The sequence below is a fragment of the Balaenoptera ricei genome, chromosome 14, assembly GCF_028023285.1.
Source record: "Balaenoptera ricei isolate mBalRic1 chromosome 14, mBalRic1.hap2, whole genome shotgun sequence".
NCBI classification, from domain to species: Eukaryota; Metazoa; Chordata; class Mammalia; order Artiodactyla; family Balaenopteridae; genus Balaenoptera; species Balaenoptera ricei.
In genome coordinates, this window is record NC_082652.1 from 15,419,846 (window position 1) to 15,444,363 (window position 24,518).

A 24,518-nucleotide genomic window follows, 5' to 3' on the forward strand; every position below is an offset into this window, starting at 1 on the left:
GCCATCACTACTGATCCCATGGATGTTAAAATGATAACAAAGGAATATTATGAACTTTATGGCCATCAATTTGATAACACGTGTGGATGTTACAATTTGCTTAGCTGATTTCATGTGCTTTTGACAGTTCTGCCATGTTTCTGAGAGGCACAATTCTCACCCACCCCACGACTTCAAGACCTAACATTCCGTGCTTTCACCTGTATTCTGATGTTCTGCTTATGACTCAGAGAAGTCCTTGATGGCTAAGGGACTCCTGGTCGCTTAGTTCTGATTCCTCCACCTACCTGCTGGGTTAATGGGCAGAGGTTTTGCCTTCGAAGCAGCAGCATTTTTCCTTTCAGCCTCAGGAAGATCCAACTGGCCTGTGAACCACCCAGCTAGCTTTTTTTCAGAACGCTACAGGCTTTATCTGAGCCTTCCAGGTCTAGAGCGGGGAAGGTGAGGGGCTGGAAAGGGGCAGGACATTCATGATGAAGACTGCTATCTCCCAAGCAACTATCCTACAGTGGGCGCTCAGGAAAGCACTATTGAATAAATGGAGAGATGGCAAACCCAGCTTTAACAATAGTCCCGTTTCCTCACAGGGTGATGTTGGCATCATAGGATAATGTTATTTCACAAAATATGTTCTGTCCTGAATTAGGACCAGAAAATAGTGTCACATTTCAATAGTGAAAATGGTGGGCCAAGATCTGGCCTATATGGGTTGTCTCCCATCCCTGGACACAGGGCTTGGAATTTTAAGGTAAAAGATTTAAATATATTTTGTTTTTTCTTTTTCATGGTTTAGTTGCATTTTTTTTCCTATCACCACTTTTTTTTTTTTTTTGGCTGCGCTGTGCGGCATGCAGGATCTTAGGTCCCCGACCAGGGACCAGGGATCAAACCCACACCCCCTGCAGTGGAAGTGTGGAGTCTTAACCACTGGAGCTCCCGGGAATTCCCTCTATCACCGCTTTTGAAGTATTACCCAATCCTATCTTGTCCTTTTTGAGAACCCATGTTTCATGGATGACATTTGGCTTGCAGAAGGTTCCGGGGCTGGAGCTGAAGCAGTGAACACTGGAGGTATTAACAGACTGGATTGCATCGGTGGTGATGGCTCTGTGGCCACAGGCTCCAGTGTTATCCTGTGCTTTGGAGACAGAGGACCCTGAATAGTGACTGAGGTTGGGAGGGAATGTGCTCCCAGGGACAGATTTCTAAGCTGCTGGTTATAATGAACAACTCTCTACTGGCCACTGGCCACGGCTATAGCTCTGGGCAAATTCACTTGACCTTCTGGACTCTCATCTCTGAAGCTGAACGGGAAAACATGAGCCTACTGCACAGTGATTAAGTTTGTGGGTTCCCATGTCAGACAAATTTGAAGTTCAATCCTAGGGGATCACCACTTCCTTGCTGTGTGGCTTTAGGCTAGTCAATGAACGTCTCTAAGCATCTTCGGCTTCCTCACCTGTAATGTGGGGACAGTAACAGAACCCACGCTTGATAAAACTGTTGTGAGTGTGAAATGAAGTCCTGACTCAATCATGTTGAGATTTTAGGATGACTTCCAAAATGATACAATTTAATATTAACATTTGAATACTTTTAAAAATAGAACATGTATTTTTCCTCAAAATAAAATATATTTGTTTTTGTGCAGTAAGGTTTATAAAGAGCCAACATGGATCCATTTTTTACTCCTTTTTACTATTTCTGTCTTTAATTTTGCAGGTTTCTGCATTATTCATGACTTTCAGTTAGTAATGGAGGAGGACAGAGATCCCTTAAACCGCTCACCATTTTCCAGTCTCTTCCCGCTTACAAATTAATTCATCACAGTTCTTAATTCCTCTTTTGGCAGTGTGGTTTTCGATGTGTTTATTTCTGGTTATATCCAACTGTGGATAGTATCACTTAGGTTGTTTCAGACAGAAGGAAGAATTTCTTAGCAGTGAGTTTAGATTCTTCTAAAATAAACTTCCCCCACTTAAATATATATATGTATTTAAATCGTAATCTTAGCAAATGCAAAACACTGGCTTTTCCTGACTGACAGATTATGTTGTAGAAGAGTGTTTTTTAAACCATGACCCTTTAGTGAGTGGTGGAATCAATTTGCCAGTTGAGACTAGCATTAAAAATAAATGAAATAGGGCTTCCCTGGTGGCGCAGTGGTTGAGAATCCGCCTGCCAATGCAGGGGACACGGGTTCGAGCCCTGGTCTGGGAAGATCCCACATGCCGTGGAGCAACTAGCCCGTGAGCCACAATTACTGAGCCTGTGCGTCTGGAGCCTGTGCTCCGCAACAAGAGAGGCCACGATAGTGAGAGGCCCGCGCACCGCGATGAAGAGTGGCCCCCGCTTGCCACAACTAGAGAAAGCCCTCGCACAGAAACGAAGACGCAACACAGCCATAAATAAATAAATTAATTAATTTAAAAAAATAAAAATAAAAAAATAAATGAAATAGAATAGAAAATATCATAGTGCACTGCATGTAGTAAGTATTCTTTTGTATTTAAACAGGCATCTGCTGGATCAAGGAGGAAAATGTATTTCTTTGTCTGGCTTGTGGTTAAAAAAAACCAAGGGACTTCCCTGGTGGCGCAGTGGTTAGGAATCCGCCTGCCAGTGCAGGAGACACGGGTTCGATCCCTGGTCCGGGAAAACCCCACATGCCGCGGAGCAACGGAGCAACTAAGCCCGTGCGCCACAACTACTGAAGCCTGCGCGCCTTGAGCTCATGCTCCGCAACAAGAGAAGCCACCACAATGAGAAGGCCGCACACTGCAACAAAGAGCAGCCCCCGCTCGCCGCAACTAGAGAAAGACTGTACGCAGCAACGAATACCCAACGCAGCCAAAAAAACAAAAACAAAAACAAAAACAACCTGTGTTCAAAAGCCCCCACATTAAAGGCATTTGATTGGTCATAGGATATAACCTAATGCGATTATTTGAGAGCTAAGGTCAAAGAGATACTGTTCCCTGATGCTCTGTATTTCAAATGGTCTTGATTTTCAATCCCTTTTGCTTTTAGTTCCACTAACTAGGGCCTGAAGGGAAAAGGTGTGTGCGTGTGTGTGTGTGTTGCACTTGTCTTTTGGGTCAGATAATTCTCTCCTGTGGAGGTTGTCCTGTGTGTTTGTAGGATGTTTAGCATCATTCCTGGTCTCTACCCACTTGATGCCAGTAGCACCCTTCTCCCACCATTAGCTCTGATCAGTTGGAGATGAAATATCTCCAGACGTTGCCAAATGTCCCTGTGGAGTGTGGGTGGGGTGCTCCTGGTTGAGAACCACTGGTCTAGACCACAGCGGCCTGGCTTCCCTGTAAAACTCCTGGCCTCCCCCATGCTAAGTCCAGGGCTCTATCCAGATTCAAAGGAAGGCTTGCCCAAGCCTAGCCCAGCTCTGTCTGACGAGCTGACCTCAGCACCATCTAAAGCCACCATCAGTTACAGAATCAAGATCAGATTCACAAGTTGGGTCTTAGGAGCCCTGGGTGCATGACTCTCTCCTGTCAGGGGCTCTTGGAATAAGTCTAGGCAAGTCCCTTATCTCCTTGGCACCTGATGACACGACACCTGTCTTAGCCACATCAAAAGGGAGCTGAGTGGAGAAGGGATGGTTTAATAGACAGGAAAGCCCTTTGGAGAGTTAAAAGCTCTCTTCAACGGGGAGTGATGATGATGATTATATGTTGGGGGATAAATCGCATAGTGCATCAGCCTCATTGCCCAGAGCTCTTTTCTCCCAGGGAAAAAGGGAAGTACATGTGGGGAACTTAGCAACTGAGTAGGCAAGAAAGACTCACCCCTTTAATTCAATTTTTTTTTTTTTTTTTTGCCAAGCCACGCAGCTTGCAGGATCTTAGTTCCCTGACCAGGGACTGAACCCGTGTCCCCTGCAGTGAAAGTGTGGAGGTGTGGAGCTCTAACCACTGGACTGCCAGGGAATTCCCTATTTTTTTTTTTTTTTTTTTTTTTACTGTAAATCAAGTGAAAATCCCAAGCTAAAGCCCTGGCATTTACATCTAACCATGCCTGGAGCGTGTTCCCAAGGGATGCCTCTCCCTGAGCCAGGGCAGAGGTCTGGCTGGGATGCCTGGGGCAGCCTATCCAGCCTGGAGGCAAGGATATTGATACTGACTCTGCAGCCTCTGTTACTGTTTCTTTCAATCAAAAGGCTTGGTAGAGGGTGAAGTCTGGGAAAGGGAACTGTGGGATAGGTTTTTGCCTTCTACTGACAACTTTATAATATTCAGAAAAGGCGTGAGCAGTGACCTCAGAACTTACCCCTTCTCACTCTTGACTTTCCCACTGTTTTCTTCTTTAACTATTTGGAATTCGCCAGTGAAGGCATCTAGCACTGGGCTTTACTTTGAGGGCAGATTTGTTTTTTTTCTTTTTTTTTTGGCCGCGCCGCACAGCTTGTGGGATCTTAGTTCCCGGACCAGGGATCGAACCCAGGCCCATGGCAGTGAAAGCGCTGAGTCTTAACCACTGGACCGCCAGGGAATTCCTGAAGACTATTTATTTCTAATTCAATCTGTTTACTTGTTATAGGTCTATTCAAATTTTCTCTTTATTCTTGGGTCAATTTTAATAATTTGTATTTCTAGGAATTCATTCATTTTATCTAAGTTGTCTTTTTTTGGCATGAAGTTGTTCATAATATTCCTTATAATTCTTTAAGTTTCTGCAGTTCTGATTTTGGTAATTTGTGTCTTTTATTTTCTTGGTCAGTCTAGCTATATCTTCCTGATGTACTGACCTTCCTATCAATATAAAATGTCCCTCTTTGTTCTAGTAATATTTTTTGTCTTAAAATCAATTTTTTTCTGATAGCAATATAGCCTCTCCAGCTCTCTCATGCTTACTCTTTGCATGGATTCCAATTTTTTACTTTCAACTCCTTTGTGTCTTTGAATCTAAGGTGAGTCTCTTGTAGGCAGCATATAGTTCAGTCTCACTTTTTAAATCTAGTCTGGCAAGCTCTGCCTTTTGACTGAAGTGTTTTTTCCATTTACATTTAATAACTTACATTAAATTATTCATATAGTTGGATTTACATCTGTCATTTTGTTGTTTTTTTATTTGTCTCATCTCATGTCTTGTTTTGTTCCTGTGTTATTTCTTTAATGCCTTTTATTGTGTTAAATAAATATTTTTAGTCTACTCTTTTGATTCTTCTGTTGATTTAAAAAAATTTTTTTGAGTTGTTTTCTTAGTGGTTGACTTAGGGATTATAATGTGCATCTTAATTTATCACAGTCTATTCTGGAATACTAAATATTTTCTATTTGATGGGTCATTGTTATCCTACCTTTTTTCAATTATTTAAACATGGCTTCCTTTAGTTCTTTGAACATATTTATAATAGCTTCTTTGAAGCCTTTGTCTGCTAAAGCCAACATCTAGGGACACATAGAGACACTTTCTGTTGACTGCTTTTTTTTCCTGAGTATGTTTACACACGTGTCACAACTTTTATTGAACACTGGAAATTTTAGAGGGAAGATTTTTTTTTTGTAGCAACTCGGTATTTTTTCCTCCCTAATGATTGTTGTTCTTGTTTTGCTTGGGTATTTGGTAATTTACTTCCTGGACTAAATCTGTCAAGTCGGTCTCCTCCACAATGTGTAGCTACTGATGTCTCTGCTTAGTTTTTTTTTCATATTTTTATTTTTAAACCTGGCTTCCTAGGGGTCGCCTCTGTATCCACATAGTTTAATATTCAGCCAAAAGTTGGTCCAAGGTTGTGCTCAAACTTTGAGCCAGTAAGGCTTCTGTTCTCCCATGGAAAGTGCAAAACGCAGTCATCTACACAGGCTCCAACGGCCAGGGATTAAGTGGCTTGGGCCTGCTCTGGTCTCTGCTACACATGCGCATAACCTCTAGTCAACCAAGATATACACAGAGCTCATCAGGCCCCCTATGGCTGCCTCACTCCCCAGGAACTCCAAGCTTTCAGTCCATTGTTTGTGCCAAATAGGATTACAACCTTGGACTGCTAGAGCTGCCGGCCTCCCCTGTTCTCTTCCCACCAAGATTGCCACTTTAGCCAATACTCCTTCAAACCAAGTGAGCCCCATCAGACAGTAACAGTGAAGCTGTTGGTATTCAGGGGGCTACCCACCCTGGTTGAACTATTATGCCCATAGAACTGGGGGTGGGGAAATCAGAGAAGTCTCAGGTAAGTATAGCACAAACTTGAAGTTTGGTGGTTTTATGAATAAAAACTCTCAGTTTGTTGTATGACTTTGGTTGATTTTCAGTGTGCTAACATAGCACTAGATGGTTTTGTCCAGCTTTATAGTTGCTTTTAAAAATTATTATTGTGGTAAAATATATATAACAAAGTTTACCATTGTAACCAGTTTAAATTCAGTGGCATTTAATTGTTACATTCACATCTATGTGCAACCATCACCACCATCCACCTCCAGAACTTTTTCATCATCTCAAATTGAAACTCTGTACCTATTAAATAATAACTCCCCGTTTTCCCATCCCCCCAGTCCCTGGCAACCACTATTCTACTTTCAGCCTTAGTTAATCCTCACAACAAACCCTTTGTCTTAAGTATGTAAATGAAATTATATTTTAAGGACAGGGACGGGAGTTAAGTTCTAAAGTTAGCACAAAAGGCCAAAATTGGTATAATCAAAATTGCCTGATTTAAACACTCACTTTCGGGGACTTCCCTGGTGGCGCAGTGGTTGAGAATCTGCCTGCTAATGCAGGGGACACGGGTTCGAGCCCTGGTCTGGGAAGATCCCACATGCCGCGGAGCAACTAGGCCCGTGAGCCACAACTACTGAGCCTGCGCGTCTGGAGCCTGTGCTCCGCAACAAGAGAGGCCGCGATAGTGAGAGGCCCACGCACCGCGAGGAAGAGTGGCCCCCGCTTGCCACAACTAGAGAAAGCCCTCGCACTGAAACGAAGACCCAACACAGCCAAAAATAAATAAATTAATTAAAAAAATAAAATAAAATAAAAAATTAAACACTCACTTTCATTGGATGCTCGCCCTGGGATGTATAGGCCGTTGGGTGAAATGGTAACGGACTTATAAACTACACTCTCACCCCCAGCACCTATGTTTGACTTGAAAGTAGTTAACTTTGATGCGATTCCACTTGACTAGTATCATCCACGTTTTACGGATGAGGAAGTGGACAAGTGGAGGGGCCGAGTAGAGGATGCCCGGTAGTCCTTGCAGGGGGTCGAGAGGGAGGTCCAAACTGAGGCAGGGGCTGGAGAGCAGGATCCTGAGTCGGCGACGGGCTCACGGTGGGGGGCTACTGATTCCTCAGAGAGCCAAAGGATAGAGGGCTAGACCCCATTCACCATCTCTTCATCATTCACAGCCCTTCCCCACAAACTCATTCACCTGCTCAGAGGGCTTCAGGTTTTTCTACCCGTGGTAACCACCGAGGTGCCTGCGTTGCTGGGTTACCGGCCAATCTCAGAAGGCGGGACTCAGCGTCTGATTGACTTTCTTCTTCACCATTAAATTCCTTATTCTGCTCAGTTCGTTCCACCTCCTTGAGGACTGACCAATCATAAGCACCGTCTCTCTAACCCTCCACCAATTGGAAGACTCGGGCCTCCCTCTGGGTTGGGCTGACCGAGTAAGGCGGGGAGAAACGGAAGGGAAAGGGGCGGAGCTTCTTCGTCCCGCCCCTTCTCAAGGAGGCAGGCAGGGAGTCCTGCATTAGCAGCAGGCAAGAACTGGGGAAGGACGTAAGACTTGACCAATCAGAGCTCACCATGATAGCCGAGGTAGCCAATAGGCAGCGGTAAAGGAAAATGGGGCGGGGCCGGTGGAGTGGAAGGAACAGTAGGCGGTGGATGGGAGAGCTGGCGCAGCTGCCGTGGTGGCAGCGGCAGAAGTGGCGGTGGCTGCGGTGGCTGCTACAGCTGCAACAGCTCCGGGCTCGTGGCTTTGGCGGCGGCGCCGGAGGGCTGGGCTGCGCGGTGCGGACCCCGGCGCGCGGTCCGGGTTGCTGGGGCGGCGCATGTAAGAATTCAAGGGGTGTGAGGGTTGGCCTGATGGAGAGGGCAGGGGTCAAGGGTCAGGGGGCTCGGAATGAGGGCATTGGAACGTGGGAGGCGGGCAGGTAGGTCCAAGAGGGGCTGCGGGGAAGTCATCGCCGCCTTTCTCTCCCTCCAGCCCTGGTCGCGGGGACCCCAGCGTGGGGATCGCCCGGGGAAGCCCGGGGCGGGGAGAAGGGGCGCAAAGACGAGCACGTGGAGCAGGAGCCCGCACTCCTCTTCGTTACCCTCCTCCCTCGTCTGCTTGTCTCCCTGGCGCCCTCAGGCGACCCACCCCGCAAGAGCCTGCCTGCCCTCTTTCCCTAGGACCTGTCCCTAGGGGTGACCCTTCCCTTCTGGCTCCTCAACAGAGGGAGAAGCACTGTGACCCTGGGCAAGTCCCTTCCCTCCTCTGGGCCTCACTTTTTCCTCTCTGTGAAATAATGGGTTTGAATTCAGATGAGGGGACCCTCTGGGAAGAGACGAAGGGTAATGGTTAAGTGGGGAGGGTCCCTGAATTCGGACTGCCTGGGTTGCAATATGGACTCTATCACTTCCCTGCTGTTTATTTACAAGAAGCAGTTTAAGTTAACCCTGCTAAGCCTCAGTTTCCTCATCTGTGAAGTGGGGACATTAGCTAAGTAAGATTTCCTAACAGCAGCACTATTCACATTTTGAGCCACATATTTCTGTGTTGTGGTGGGTCTCGCCTGTGTATGGCAGGATGTTTCCGGGCATCCCTGGCCTCTACCTACTATTACCCCCTACTTGTGACAATCAGAAATGTCTCCATACATTGCTAATGTGTGTGTGTGGCGGGGGAATCACCCCGGCTGAGAGCCACAGAACTAATGCATGCATTGCAAGCAACCAGTCATATATTATACAGTTAAAATAAAAACCAGTAGCTATTTTGATAACAATGATACAATTAAAAAAGTTCTTCTTGATGAGTTGAGAAAGTTAATAGATTCTCCAGCCTTCAAAATAAATATGGGAGAGAATGACAAGATGTTAATAATTGTCAAAGCTGAGTGATCAACACAAGGAAGTTCATTTATATATTCTCTCTACGTTTGAGCGTGTTTGAAAATATCTGTGATAAAAAGTTAAGCCAGAAAGAAAAAAAATAAAACATATAATGCTTAAGACAGCCAAATGGTAACATCTCATTTGGAATTTCCTTTTCTGTCTTCCCACTACTGAGATTTAAAAGTGAAATTAATCCCCAGATCTGGAGGAAACTTAAAAAAAAAAAAATCTCGCAGGAAGTTTGCTGGGCAGAGCACTACAGGCTTAGCAGCAAAGAATGGTGCTCACTTTTACTGCCTAATTTTAAGAAGATATTGACGCACAGGGGCCTGCCCTGGATTGTCCTGGTGATTCCTGAAGGAAGTAAATTGATGGGTTGCCATTCAGTGGGTTAGTTTGGAGGCAAACTTGATTGAGACCAGAATACGGCAGTTTGAGGAAGGAACCTGCTGCTGTTTTCAAGTTCAAAGGTCTGCTGTTAGATCTGCTGAGTGTTTGCTTTTCTTTTGGTCCTCCTCAGCGGAAATGGGAATGTTTATAAATAGGAACTGTAACAGGCTAGTTCTGACCGTTTTGAATTGGGAGTTCAGAATGAGCGTTTTTGCTGTGTGATTCCGGACATCACTTAAAAAAATATTCTAGTCTCTTCCCCTTCCTCCCCAAATACCTAAATCTAGGAGAATAATAAGAGTGATATGGGGAAATCTAGATGACCTGGCACACTAACTCTTTATAGGTCATTGGAGCTAAGTGCTGCCTAAATACCAGGGCTGGGACATGGAGGAATTGTAGTATGGTGGCTGGGAGCGCAGGTCTGGAGTCAGATTGTGTAGTTCAAAGCTTGGCTTTCCAGCTGTGGGTTCTTGGACAAGTAAGTTACTTAACTTCTCTGAGCCTTAAGCCCCCCCCTCTGTAATGGGGGATAATAATCCTACTTATCTATTATGAAGTTTCAATCAGCTTTACTTAAAAATTGCTAGAAGAGCCCCAGCATATAGTAAGCGCTCACTGATTATTAACTACTATTATTTGAATGGTTGTATATATATATATTTTTAAGTCTTTAAAACCTCTATGAAACTCACACACAAACAAGGGTTAAGAAGGGTAGAGGGGGAACATATTAGCCATAATCCCAATCTCCAAACATAATTACCCTTAACTTTTCAGTATTTAATGTTGCACAGAATTTTAGTGCTATCATACTGCAATACTCTTTTTTATTGAAATATAATTCACATTACTATAAGATCCATCATCTTACATGTTAAAGGGTACCATTCTGTGGTTTTTAGTATATTTGTAAGGTTATGCAGCCATCACCACTATCTAATTCCAGAACATTTTCATCAGTAGTGGTTGTATTTTGATAATTGTCCTTTTTTTTTTTTTTAATCCCCCAAACCCTAGAAGATGCCACTGATGGAGGAGTTTCTGAGAAGAACCTCTGGGCCAGTGGCTTTGAACTGGAGCTCAAAGCAGAGACTATTTAAAGCTCTGGACATCACATCCTGAGGGCTGTAGGAGAGGAGAACATGGCCGTGAGTTTAGATGACGACGTTCCCCTCATCCTGACCTTGGATGAAGGTGGCAGCACCCCGCTGGCTCCCTCCAACGGCCTGGGCCAAGAGGATCTGCCCAGCAGAAGTAAGATGGTAGGGTGGGCTGGGGGAGGGGGTGCAGCTTTTCTGTTTCAGGGGGCGAGTTGTGGGCTTGGTGGTCTGATGGTAGATGCATGTACCTGAATGCCTGACCCGATGTTTGACTCCCAAGTTCTGACACAGAAACTACTGGGAGACTAATCCTGTGGGGTCCTAATCCTGCACCCTCAATTTAGGGGTGCTTTCCGGGACTAGCCTGCCCTGCTTCCCTCAGCACCTCTCCTCTCTTGCACCTGTGGTACCCTGGTTTTGTTCATGGATGCTTGGTGGGGACCTCAGGCAAACCTTCTCCTTGGCTAGCTTCCCTGCCCCATTCCTTGTTAAAAAAAGAAACAGATTTCAACATTGGCCTCTGTCTGCCTGATCCTTGGCAGGAAAGTGGAGTTGACTGCTTCTCCCCACTGGCACTCAGTCCCTGTACTGCCCAGGACAGGGTGGAAGCGGGCAAGCATTTGTCGTGATCCATTGATATGAGGGTTTGGGGTTTTGCTTCGTCTTCCTCTAAACCAAAACCCAGCAGCACAAAGTGAACCCACGAGAGGTTGTGAGCTTTAAATTTTTTAGATTTTAAGTGTGTTTCTGGCAGAATGAGAGGTCTTAAAAACCTTTCTTGTCCCAAAGCCATTTGCTTCGTTTGCTCAGACCTTGGGTCCAAGAGAGGCTTAAAATAACTTGCCTTTTACGGAGGGTCCTAAGATGTCAGGGGCTAGTGCTTTAGGGTCTCCTTAGCAGATGGAAATTCTACCCACAAGCCATACTGCTGAGCCAGGGGTATTGCTCGAGTCCAGGGAAAGATAAGCCTGGCTCTCCCATCTCCTTTGTCCAGAGAGAACACAGTTGGCTTGCAGGGAGCTTAACAGCCTCCCCTTGGAAGTGGTGAAGGACAGCGTTGTTCCCGTGGATGGGAGTGCAGTGGGAGGCCTGGCCCCCTCTAAACTGGCCTCTCTTTGCTTTAGCGTGTTCACCCATCCAGAGTGGCAGAGCTGGGCGATCGAGGAAGGTTAGAAAGTGGACCAGATTTTTCCCTAAGTGCCATTCAGGACCAAGAAATCAGTGGCTGTGATTTCAGGCCCACTTCTTAAATACCCTAGAGTTGGCAAGCTAAGTGTCAGGCTCTCTCTTACCTGTTATCCTAACTAAGATCCTTTTTGCAAGGTAGACAGTATTATCCCTATTTTACGGAGGAGAAAACTGTGAGTCGGAGAGGTTAAGGAACTCGCCTGATGTCGCACAGCCAAGCAAGCGGTTGAGCAGAGATTTGAACCCGGGACTGACCCCAAAGTTCCTTCCCCTCCTCTTCTTCCCTTTTTCCTCCTCCCCCCCTCCTCCCTCTCCTTTTCCTTCTTCACAAGCCCTTAATGAGTGTGAGTGCTGGTCCTTAGCATTTGCATATATTATTTCATCATATAACCTCAAGGTGGAGTTACTGTTATTATCCATATTTACTGGGGAAGCAAAGCCTCAGAGAGGTTAAGTAACTTGTCCAAGGTCACACAGCTAGCAAGCAGCAGTGTCTCTCTGATCTTCCCTCTAACGCCACCATGTAAGGTGCTTTGGGGAAAGGGATGTAAATGAATGTGACATTGTCTCAGCTTCAGAGTAGGATCCCCCCTAGTGAGGGGAGCGGTTAAGTCCATCGCCAGTGAGGGAATGGACTGGAGGGAGGGTGGTTGACATGCAGAGGGTATGGATCATTCTGGAAATAGCCAGGCTCAAGGCTCTAAATTGGACTCCTGATCATTGTCGTGGGTGCCACTTTTAAGTCCTCCCACAGTATCAGAGTTGATGACAGGCTGTCCAGCTCTCCTGAAGGATCAAAGTGGGAAGAGCAGCCTAGTTCTTTGTCAAGATCAGGTTTTGAAACGATGACGGAGCTTGATGATTGGGAAATAGGCCAAGTAGACAATAAAACTAACCTTGGATAGGCCGCTAGTAAGGCCATTCATTTCTTGGCGAAGTCGGTGGCTCATTTTAGTTCGTTTAAGAAAAACAAAATAAACAACTGATGGCGTCCAGGGAAACTGTGCTTTCTGCGAAGTGCACTAGTGCCTCAGTTTCCTATCTCATCCTCTTCCTGCGATATTTGCTAAAATCTCTAAGAACTAATGGTTATAACCCACCAAGCCTGGCTAGGAAAAACAGTAGCGCCTCTTAGAGGAAAGGAGAGATTTCAGAGGAGGCCTGCCTGCTCCATCTCCTCCGTATGGGCCTTTCTTATTTCATGCTTGGATTTTGGCATTGACTTTCTTCCCAAGGTCCCCCCTGCCCACTTCTCTGAGCAGTCCGTCTAAAACACAAATCTGACCTGGTATGGGCGTACCTTGTTTTACTGCACTTCACAGATACTGCGTTTTTTACAAATCGAAGGTTTGTGGCAACCCTGCATCGAACAAGTCTCTCAGCACCAGTTTTCCCAACAGCATTTGCTCACTTCCTGTCTCGGTGTCACATTTTGGTAATTCTTGCAATATTTCAAACCCTCTACTAGCAAAAAGATTACGATTCACTGAAGGCTCAGACGATGGTTAGCATTTTTTTTTTAATATATAAATTTATTTATTGTATTTATTTACTTTTGGCTGCGTTGGGTCTTCGTTGCTGCGCGCGGGCTTTCTCTAGTTGCGGCGAGCGGGGGCTACTCTTCATTGCGGTGCATGGGCTTCTCATTGTAGTGGCTTCTCTTGTTGCGGAGCACGGGCTCTAGGCATGCGCGGGCTTCAGTAGTTGTGGTGCGTGGGCTTCAGTAGTTGTGGCTCGCGGGCTCTAGAGCGCAGGCTCAGTAATTGTGGCGCACGGGCTTAGTTGCTCCGTGGCATGTGGGATCTTCCCAGACCAGGGCTCGAACCCGTGTCCCCTGCATTGGCAGGCAGATTCTTAACCACTACGCCACCAGGGAAGTCCCATGGTTAGCATTTTTTAGCAACAAAGTATTTTTTCATTAAGATGTGTGCATTGTTTTTTAGCATAATGCTATTACACACTTAATAGACTACAGTATAGTGTAGACATAACTTTTACATGCACTGGGAAACCAAAAACTTCATGTGACTCACTTTATTGCGATATTCATTTGATTGCAGTGGTCTGGAACTGGACCCGCAATATCTCTGAGGTCTGTCTGTAATTTCCCCAGCTCGCCGCCCCCAGGACCTTCCTGTCCCTTACAGGATGACGGCCAAGCTCCTTAGCCAGCATATGTGTGTTCTAGTGCCTTCTTGCCTGACCAGTCCCATTTCCTGCTTTAACCCACAATTCTAGTTCTCTGAATCCCCAGTACATTCTTAAACCTCTCCGACTTGCTGGTAACTGTCTGGCATGCTTTCCCCAGGCTCTTGTTTACTCATGAGCTTCAGTTCTGTCTTGACGATCCTGCTGATAATCCCATCTCTTTGAAGCCTTCACTGAACCTCCTATTCCCGATGGGGCTAATTACTCACCCTTTTCTGCTTTGGTATCTGGTCTAGGCTTCTGTTATTACGGCTACTTACTGTGCGGAAATGACTTCTTTAACCATCCGTGCATCCGTGCATCACCTAGCTTGATGCCTACCGTATGCAGGCACTCAACAAGTCATGGTCCAAATAAACCAAGTTGGGCCTCTGAGGCCTGGTAGCTCATGGGAGGGGCTGTCTGAGGGCCCCGTCAGAGGTGGGCAGCAGCCCCTCCTGCCTCTGTTCACCCGTGGCTGGAGTCTCATCACTCCCAGCACAGCTGATTGTCCTGGGGGCTGCCATCCTTGCCCCCCGGTCTGTGGCTGATAGAAAACCTTGAGGTGTTAAGGCGTTGGCAGTATGCAGACAGGAGGGAAGAGAAAAAAAGTTTTTATAAAAACAAAATCCTTGAAAAATAGCATTTCTCTAAAGAAAACTAAATGCAGGGTACTTAATAATAGTCTTTAAAAAGTAAGAAAGTTTCTGTTATCATTTTTATAAATAAAACATACAAGTTCCAATTTAAAAAAACGAAAAAAGAATGTAGACAGAGGCCTTCAGCAGAATTGGCAGCTATGTGGGCACAACCGCCACTGAGAACTAAGCGAGCTCTCTGAGGGTGTGTGCCTTGATTGAGCCTGGGCCTCCGCCCTGACCCAGCAGCTGTCACTGGTGCCTTCCTCTGGCTATGTACCACACACTCCCTGTCTTAGTGTGCTCGGGCTGCCATGACAAAATTCCACAGAAGGGGGCGGCGGGGGGTACTTCAGCAATGGAAATGTATTGTCTCACAGTTCTGGAGGCTGGAAGTCCAAGATCAAGGTGTCAGCAGGGTTGGTTTGTCTTAGGCCTCTCTCCTTGGCTCTTGGACAGTTGCCTTCTCACTGTGTCCTCAGCTTGTGTGTCTGTGTCCTAATCTCTTATAAAGATAACAGTCCTATTGGATTAGGGCTCACCCATATGACCTCATTTTACCTTAATTACCTCTTTAAAGGTTCTGTCTCTGAATACAGTCACATTCTGAGGCCCTGGGGGTTGGAACTTCAACATAGAAATTTTAGGGGGACACAATTCAGCCCATAACACTCCTGCCCTTTCCTTAGATGCGGTCCCCAGGAATCTGGCTGTGCCACCTGTGCCCTTTGACCCTATGCTAGGGATGATCAACGCTGGGGAATTATCCCTAAAGGAAACTGGAGGGTTTGGATTTTTTTTTTCCTTATATGGGAAAGGATGGATTTTATCCAGGACTCAGACATCTCTGGGCTATAAGAGTAGCTGCTGAAATGCTAATGTATGACTCACAGGCAGGGATGCAGGTTGATAAAGGAGGCAGGTATGAGCAAAGGTATTTAAAGCATGGAATTAGGAATAACCTTGAAAATAGTCAGTGGGGTTGGCGTTTGACAGTGCAGTTTAGAGATAGCCCGCTGTCTGCATTGCGCATCAGTCAGCGGTCTGGACCATCTCTAGGCCATAGAGCCTGAATGTTGTGAGCAATACGAGGGATTTTCCAGGGGAATTCTGTTCACACTCAGCTTTTGCCTTCTCACTGCCTTTAAACCCAACAACTGCCTAAGATGGGCCTGTACTATCGGCCTTTTCTGGGTGATAAAAGGATTGTGGGCAAGGCGGTGGCTGAGGCTTGAGCAGGGCACTTTGTCTCATGCACTACCTTGGTGCTGGTGGTTCATGGCTTTCTGGTGACAGGCCATGCAGGGATAAGGCCTAAGGTGATAGAGCAGAGGACCCCCTCTCCCTCCTTTGCGCCGATGCCTAATGTATCATCAGGAGTTAACCTGGGACCCAGTACAAGGTGGAGGGCCACTGCCCATTTGCAGGGGCCAACACATGGCAGGCACCCTGGCTCCTTTTCCAGAGTTTTCCTGCAGGCAGAGCCAGCTGGCACCTGTCTCAGTCAAGGTGGGCCAGAGCTGTTGGCCTCAGGGCAGATGTAGCCAACACGAGCTGGGATAGAGCAGTGGGGCTGTATTCCCAGGGGTGACCAACCCCAAGGTAGGTGCTCCATCACAGAAATCTGTGTCTGTTGTTCTTTCTCTGACCAAGCTTCCCCAGCATACTTGCCAAACGATAAATAAAGCCCAAGGACTTGGGTCGCTTTTGTCACTGGTAATACCCTGGGTGGTGGAATGGTTAAGCATTCGGGGTCTGGAGTCGAGCTGTAGGCTTCCAATCCTAGCTGAGTATGGAACTTAGCATCTCTAAGCCTCAGCCTCCTCGTCTGTAGGGTGGGATCATGATAGTATCTTCCAGTAGAGTTATCGTGGGGATTTAGTGAGATCACGTGTGTGATGCCCATGGTAAGTGCTCAGCCAGTCACAGGCGTTATTGTCATGACCAGAGACTAGGTTCTTCTTTGGAAGATCATAGTGCCTGAGCGGGGCTGCTGAACCCAGGCCAAGATCTGAATCCTTTTTTGGCCCACTCCTGGCACAGCAGGTGGTCACTGCCGAGCTGGGAAGCAAAAGCAGCATGGCAACTGGAGACCGAACAGCAGTTAGACTTTCACAGCTTCCCAGGGAGCTTGGGCATTTGACTCCGCCGGAGTTGGTGCCCTGGCTTTCCTAGGGCCTCGCCAAGGCAGAATGCCTGTGTCACCAGGCCGGCGGAGGCACCAGTTAAAATGAGCAAGCATCCGGCCTGCTGGGTTCCAGCCTCGTAACCCACACTTGAAGCCTTTCACTTCCTCCACCCTCCGAGTCTTCATGGGGGGATCCTGTCTGTTGCCTCAGGGCCCCTGCCGTGAAATGCCATCTCTCCCCTCCGCACGCCGAAAGCTACCGTGTCAAAATGGCAGTTGTGGCAGCTGGGTGCAGGCTGGAGCGGCTGCCAAACTGCTGTTTACCCATTGCCTTAGGGGGTCCAAGTTCCCATTTGCTCCAGGAGCGCTTCGTGAGGCAGAACACTCAACTTCTCAGCCTCCGAGTCGGGGAGGGAACGTGGGAGGGCTCTGATGGCCCCCGGCTGCAGTGCCCGCCCCCGGGGCTGCCTTGCGGATCACAGCACGGTGGCCCTGGAAGGAAACCCAGAGGAGGCACCAAGCGATCAAGCCCACGGGAGGGACATTGGTCCCAAGACCACCCCCATCCCACCTTCATGCTCAGGGAGTCCACAGGACTCCCTTTGCTGGGTGACTTCCCTGATTTGGACATTTCCTGACTCTCCCTTCTCTCCCCATCAGTCCAAGCTGAGTAAGGTCATTCACAATAAAAATAATGGCTCGGGACTTCCCTGGTGGTGCAGTGGTTGAGAATCCACCTGCCAGTGCAGGGGACATGGGTTCGATCCCTGGTCCGGGAAGATTCCCACATGCCGCGGAGCAACTAAGCCCGTGCACCACAACTACTGAGCCTGCGCTCTAGACCCCACGAGCCACAACTGCTGAAGCCTGGGCGCCTAGAGCCCGTGCTCTACAATAAGAGAGCCACCGCAATGAGAAGCCCATGCACCGCAACCAAGAGTAGCCCCTGCTTGCCACAACTAGAGAAAGCCTGCACGCAGCAACGAAGACCCAATGCAGTCAAAAAAAAAAAAAAAATAATAATAATAATGGCTCATGGGTATTGAGCCCCTATCACATGCCAGGCAGTGTCTGAAAGCACTTTACATGTGCCATCTCAGTCATTGGGTCCTCCTAGCGGATCTGTGCGGTCGGTTCAGCATCTGCATCTGACGGAAGAGGAAACTGACACTCTGAGAGGTTGAAACTTACCCAGGGTCACACAGCCAGGAAGTGTTGGCCGCAGCATTGGAACCCAGGTCTTCTGATTCGGGAACTCAGGTTCTGAGCTGATGTGCTGCACTCCAGGAATTAAAGCTTTGTGAAAGAGGTAGAACTGTAGGCCAGAGTTTCTTTTCCAAAAGGAAGTTGGTTTCTACGATATCTTTACCTTCATCTCTTTTTTTTTCAGTTAAACTTTTATTTCCTGCAAGGCATGTTATTCTCAGTTGGAGCTCCATACCTGGAACTCCATTTCGTGTTATATAAACAGCAAAACTTATGGGGGTTTCATTGTACACGTGGTATCGGGTCATCACTGAGAAACTAGAAAAGACGGGCAAGTGAAAAAACAACAGACCACAAAGGACAGCCACGACTTCATGCAGCTTTCTCCTCAGTGTACGCCCTTTTCCAATGCACAGGCATTTGGCTAAATTTTACATCATGGTGGCTGGAACAAGACAGTTTGGGTTGAAAATGGGAACTCATAGAAATCAAGATTTGGGAAAGGAAGGGCAAAAGAGGACCAGCCTCGGAGCAGGGCACGAGACTCAAAAGGCCAGCTGGGGTGGCCGAGGAGGGCCACCCCCCGAGGTCACTGGTTCCCAGGGGCAGGTGACCCCCTATCATCACTTGCCTGGAGGGTATCCCTGGACAGGAGAACTGATTCAGGCCATCAGTGCTGGGGTTGCCTTTTGCACTGGTGACCCCCTTTGCTGTGTTTGCTTTTTGTTGGAGGTACTTATCTACTCATAAAAACGTATGGCTCTCTCTCTACTCAAAGCACTTGTGAAGCTGTGGTTCAGCCGAAGTGACCTTGTAGGAAGTGCCTGAGCACGTGACTGCCGTGGGCCCAGGGCGGTGGGGGGGGGGGCCTGGGACACGCTGGGGAGCGCACGTGCTGTCTGGTGGGCTGGCTGATACTTCCCTCTGGCCATCCATTACCATGTAGGCTCACGGGCTGCTTGTGACTACATTTTCCAGTGTTTCCAGAAAAATCAAAACCTACGCTTTTCATAGGAAGCCTTCTGACTTTTAGATATCAGCAACCGTTTCACATTTCTCAAACAGCCAGCTGAGTAAAATCTAGTCAGCGGCTGCTACTTTACGACATAGAACCTACCCGTTCAGCCTTTGTTTTCTGTTCAGAACGAACTCCTTCAAAAGAAGGAAACAGTACAGAACCAAAGGACGTGCTCTCCATGGCCTCGGAGAGGTTCTTCACCTTTGGATGCCGTTCCATGAGATTCAGAACTGGCTGGGGGAACTTGTCTCTGCCTCTGCGTGCTTCACCTAAAGAAAGACCAGATTTCGGGACTTCCCTGGCGGTCCAGCGGGTTAAGACTCCGTGCTTCCACCGCAGGGGGCGCGGGTTCGATCCCTGGTCGAGCCAGGCCGGGCAGGTGAGGTGGGAGGACAGAGCAGGTGGGCGCATCTCCCGGGATCCCCTTCATCTTTCCTTTCTGTTTATTCCTTGCTTCCTCTGGGTTGCAATTCACCTGATACTCTCTCTTCGGGAGTTCCCTTTGCTCCTTCTTTCTTACCTGCATCCAACTTTACGACTGTCTTCTCTTTTTTTTTTAAAGATTTATTTTATTATTTATTTATTTATTCATGGCTTTGTCAGGTCTTAGTTGTGGCACATGGGCTCTTCGTTGCGACACGCAGGCTCTCTTGTTGAGGCGTGCAAGCTCCGTAGTTGTGGCGCGCGGGCTTAGTTGCCCCGCGGCATGTGGGATCCCAGTTCCCTGACCAGGGATCGAACCCGCGTCCCCTGCATTGGCAGGTGGATTCTTTACCACTGGACCACCAGGGAAGTCCCTCTTCTCTTTTCTTAGCTATTTGATCATGGGACTCTTTTTTTTTTTGGCTTTGACTTTGAGATGTGTAATAAAGATTCAAGTGGGCATTAGAAGTTTAAAAATAAGTAATAGTTTAATAACTAGTCGTCTTCTAATTCTTTTTTTTTCTTGAATCGTTGTCATCTTGTCAACTGAAAAGCTAAGTAGAGTTTTTCAACTGGCCAGCATGGATTTCTTCAGAGCTTAGAACAGCTGTTGCGGAGGTCACAGAAACGTAGCAGATCTAGTTATGGCTCGTGAAGGATTTATGGTCTGGTTGGCAATAAGACAGACGAGTATATGACGTGCTACTTTTGTGGCTTTTATTGTAACCGTGGAAGGATTTAGAGGAGGAGAGAGTAAGGATGGGCAGGGGAGGTGGAAGCGCTTTCCCAAGGAGGTGAAATATTGGGGCAGGAGATGGAGTCAGTCTGCTTGGTTTGGGGAGGGAGAACATCAGGAAAGGCTTTAGAGAGATTAAGCTTGATTGTGCTCAGTGTTCAAAGAGCAGATGAACAAGAAGCAGGAAGTGGAAGCTGGAAGTGAAAGACCATCTCAGGGAAAGGAGCAGGGGAGCAGAGGTGTAGAAGAGTCGGAGTGGACAGGTGCGTGTGGTTGGCGCTTTGACTGGTGGGTGGGGAGGAGAGATCGGATCCAGATCTTGGGGTGTCTCTCCGCCTCCAGGGCCATGCTGAGGAGTGGGGCTTCATCCTGGGGGTGATGCAGAAGTCCCAGAATGCCTTAAGCAGGGGAGTGACACGGTCACGTTTCAGGGGAGTGTCTGCAAATTCACTCAGGCTGCCCTGCAAAGAGTGGTTGGAAATGGGTGGCAAGACCAGGTGGCAGGGGGGTGGCCTAGGCACATGATGGGACCTGTTTTGTTCGGCCTGAATGGTATTTTAAGCAGGTATTATGCTTGTTCACAGCACAAGGGCTCAGCACTTGCCGTCTCACACACCCCAGCTTCCCACATTTGCTACCTGCCTGGTGCCTGCAGGCATTTGAGTTTGTAGCCCTGGCAGTAAATTCTGATAGGACGGCACCGTGGCAGGAGTTGAGAGCGCAAAAGACGATGAAGGCTCACCTGAGGGAGTAGATCAGCCTATGGGCAGGTGGAGTTTTGTTTTTTGTTTTTGGCTACATGGCTCTTCGTTGCTGCGCACGGGCTTTCTCTAGTTGCTTTGAGTGGACTTTTATTTCGGTGGCTTCTCTTGTTGCGGAGCACGGGCTCTAGGCATGTGGGCTTCAGTAGCTGCGGCACGTGGGCTCAGTAGTTGTGGCTCGCGGGCTCTAGAGCGCAGGCTCAGTGCTTGAGGCGCACGGGCTTAGCTGCTCCGCGGCATGTGGGATTTTCCTGGACAAGGGCTCGAACCCATGTCCCCTGCATTGGCAGGCGGATTCTCAACCACTGCGCCACCAGGGAAGTCCCAGGTGGAGTTTTAGGCACAGGTGGGAGTTGGAGATGCTGGGGACAGGACCGAATGCCTGGGCAGAGGGAAAGAGGGGGTACGAGCCTCCCCACGCAGGCCAGAGATGAGAGCGCTGGGGCAGATGGGGTCTGGGGCGTGGTTCAGAGCACACGACGAGTTTGAGTCTAGCCCTGCCATTTGCTGCCGTGGGACCTTGGGTGCTTGACATAACGTCTCTTAGCTTCGGTTTCCTCATCCGTAAAAGGAAACCAATACCAATACTACCTTAGAGGGCTGTCCCAAGGTTGAACCAAGACAGTGTACGCCAAACAGGCACATGGCCTGGCTTATAGCAGAAGGAACACTGGGTGGATGTTAGCCATTTTCATTAGGGGAGGGGTCAGAGCAGGTAGACCTATTTTATGGAGAGCCTGGAATGCTGACAGCATTTTATTTATTATTTTTTTCTTTAAAAAAATTTTTTTAAAATTTTTGGCCGTGCCACGCAGCTTGCGGGATCTTAGTTCCCCTACCAGGGCTTGAACCCGGGCCCGTGGCAGTGAAAGCACCGAGTCCTAACTACTGGACCACCAGGGAATTCCCCAGACAGCAGTTTAGAGTTGGTGGAATAACGAGAAAGTGACGTGATGAGAACGTTTCTTCCAGCTGAATTCTTTGCAACTCCGGAGGCCGTCTCTATCCACCGTGATAGACCTTAGAGTCCTGCCTTAGAGACCCTGGGGTGGGTCAGTCCTGAATAAGGATGGCATTTTGCTCTGGAGATTGGGAGGTGGGTGGAGAGGAAACTCCCAGCATGTCCTATAGTGGCAGGAGTCAGACTGGGCATCTTTTTTAAAAAAATTAATTAATTTATTTTTTATTTATTTTTGGCTGTGTTGGGTCCTTGTTGCTGCACATGGGCTTTCTCTAGATGCAGCGAGTGGGCTTCTCATTGTGGTGGCTTCTCTTGTTGGGAGCACGGGCTCTAGAGCGCAAGCTCAGTAGTTGTGGCATGCGGGCTCAGTAGTTGTGGCTCGTGGGCTCTAGAGCGCGGGCTCAGTAGTTGTGGCTCGTGGGCTCTAGAGCGCAGGCTCAGTAGTTGTGGTGCACGGGCTTAGTTGCTCCGCAGCATGTGGGATCTTCCTGGACCAGGGATGGAACTGGTGTCCGCTCCATTGGCAGGCGGATTCTTAACCACTGCGCCACCAGGGAAGTCCCAGACTGGGCATCTTTCTCTCTTTCTTTCTGTCTCTTGAAGCTCAGTGCAGTTCTTGCCTCACCCTCGGCACTCAGGAAACATCTGGACAATATGGAACCCGTGAGTTCGCCTGGCTTGGGATATATGTGTAGGAGGGTGTGTCTCAGATTAGTAACGTCAGGAGCTGTATCTGGCAAGGAGAAAGTAATTAGTGAAAGAAAAGCAGAGATTGGAGTGAATATGCTCTGCTGCCAAGCTCTTAGGATCAGAAAGGACCTATTCTCCCGATTTAAAAAGGCACGGCTTCTAAGTGTATCCAGCAGATAAGTTTCTGCTTTGTTGCAGTGCACTGACACAGCCCTCTAAACAATCCATCCTGCTGGAGAGTGATCAGGAAGTTCTCAATCTGCTCAGCCAGGAAGCGTAGATCTAACTCTCTCTGTCCTCTTTCATGATAATTCCCGGATGGCTGGTATTTCCATTCAGTGGAGAAAAGGAGGGTTGAATTCTGTTCTCATAACAACTCTCCGTGGACTGAGGAATTGTCATCTTGGATTACAACTGGGGTGTTTGGATGACAAATTAAAAATATTTTTTTTTTAGATCTCTTTCCCTGTGTATGTTAGCTATAGCACAAGCAAGCGCATGATACGGTAGCAGCATCTTTTTTTTTTTTTTTTAAAAGGCATGATTTAGGGGCTTTGTTTTTCCCTGGAAGACTCAGTTATGTTTGGGGAGTCTCCTAGGTGAACGTTTGGTGAACTTCAGCCTGCATTTGGAACAACACTAGCAAATATCTCCCATGAGTGCTCTGTGGGCTCCACCCCTGCACCCTGGCCCAACAATGAATCCAGGAGCTACAAATCAGAGCGTCCTTTATGCTACCTTAAAGTCGAAGTCTTCCCCAGAGCCATTCTTGCTACTCTCTCATTGGAGGCAGCAAACACTATTACAACTGATTGCAGTTGGAAGCACTGTGTACAGTAATGTTAACATAAGCGGTTGCTCCTACGAGCCCTTGTGAAGTAACAGTATTTATCCCCATTTTTCAGATGTGCAAGTCGAGGGGTAGGGAGGGACGTGACCTGCATAGGCAGACAGTGGAGCAGTGGGCCTCGTTCATCGTCAGTGTTGGTGGGCTGCTGTGTGCCCAGCACACCCCTGGGGAAGGCAGCTTTGTGGGTCCCTCTTGCTCTCGGATCGCAGACCTGCCACCTCTGTTTTCAGGCCTCGCCCAGAGGGAACATTTCTCCATCCAAACTCTAGTGGCTTTGAAACTTTCATTAACTTCAGAGTATAGATAAGGAAACCATAAACTCAGACCCGTTCACTTGGTGAGGGTTAGGCCAAGTTCTTGGATCAAATGAAAATGAAGACCTTGAATGCCAAGGCCTCTGATCCACCCTCCCAGCCTGGCCCCCATCCACGTGGCAGTGGCCCCAGCACTTTCCAGGCCATGAGAAATTCCACCTCAGTTATACCCCTGGCTGATGGGCCTTCATTCTTTCACTACGCCTCCCAGAAATCAGAACCAATAAGCAAAAGTCTTAAACGTAGGGCTGTTCATACCATCTCATTTATTTATTTATTTTTTGGCTGTGCCACGCGGCATACGAGATCTTAGTTCCCCGACCAGGGATCGAACCCGTGCCCCCTGCATTGGGAGCACGGAGCCTTAACCGCTGGACTGCCAGGGAAGTCCCCTATCATCTCCTTTATTTTAACAGTCACATAATCTCACATTTTTTTCGTTTGAACCACTTTCACTACCAAACCTTCCCGTGGGCTGCCGTCTCTTGTTTCTGATCTATCCCCACTTCATATTTCTTCAGCCGAAGATCTTGTCCTCTGTTTCCATGGAGGCTTCCCTAACCGTCCCTAACCGTCCCTAACTGGTTAGGGTAGCGGCTGCACTTCTACACCTTCGCATCCTCTGAACACACTGCGCGGAGGCCCGCTTGCTCCCTAGCACCTGCATGTGACAGATTTGATTAATGTCTCATGTGCTGAATCAGGGTTTGCTTTGTGCCTGAGCAGGTGCTATTGTTTTGGGTCCTGATGTGCCTCTTTCTGGGAGCACAAGTTTTTGCAGAGTCACGGACCACATCTTTTCTGCACACACCCAGGGCACTTAATAACAGACTCCCATGAAGTAACATATCTGGGAGTGAGT

The 24,518-nt window shown here is 47.8% G+C and overlaps 2 protein-coding genes across 7 annotated transcripts in view; one reads left to right on the forward strand and one right to left on the reverse strand.

Moving 5' to 3' along the window:
* Positions 1-7,471, reverse strand: part of IQCD (IQ motif containing D) — a 22,795-nt gene extending 15,324 nt beyond the window's left edge. For 2 of the 3 annotated variants that reach the window (XM_059894015.1, XM_059894017.1), the window contains exon 1: positions 7,008-7,449. The gene's annotated coding sequence lies outside the window, so the exon portion shown is untranslated. Of the gene's footprint in view, positions 1-7,007 lie in introns of all 3 variants that reach the window. The other variant, XM_059894016.1, reaches the window with a different exon arrangement.
* Positions 7,472-7,841: 370 nt separating this feature from the next.
* Positions 7,842-24,518, forward strand: part of TPCN1 (two pore segment channel 1) — a 64,257-nt gene continuing 47,580 nt past the window's right edge. Inside the window, exons 1-2 of one of the 4 annotated variants that reach the window (XM_059895290.1) lie at positions 7,842-8,017; positions 10,474-10,710. In XM_059895290.1, the coding sequence (XP_059751273.1) occupies positions 10,599-10,710 (112 nt within the window). In that variant the 5' untranslated portion in view covers positions 7,842-8,017; positions 10,474-10,598. Of the gene's footprint in view, positions 8,018-10,473; positions 10,719-19,030; positions 19,301-24,518 lie in introns of those variants that run through there. The other 3 variants (XM_059895291.1, XM_059895292.1, XM_059895294.1) reach the window with 3 other exon arrangements.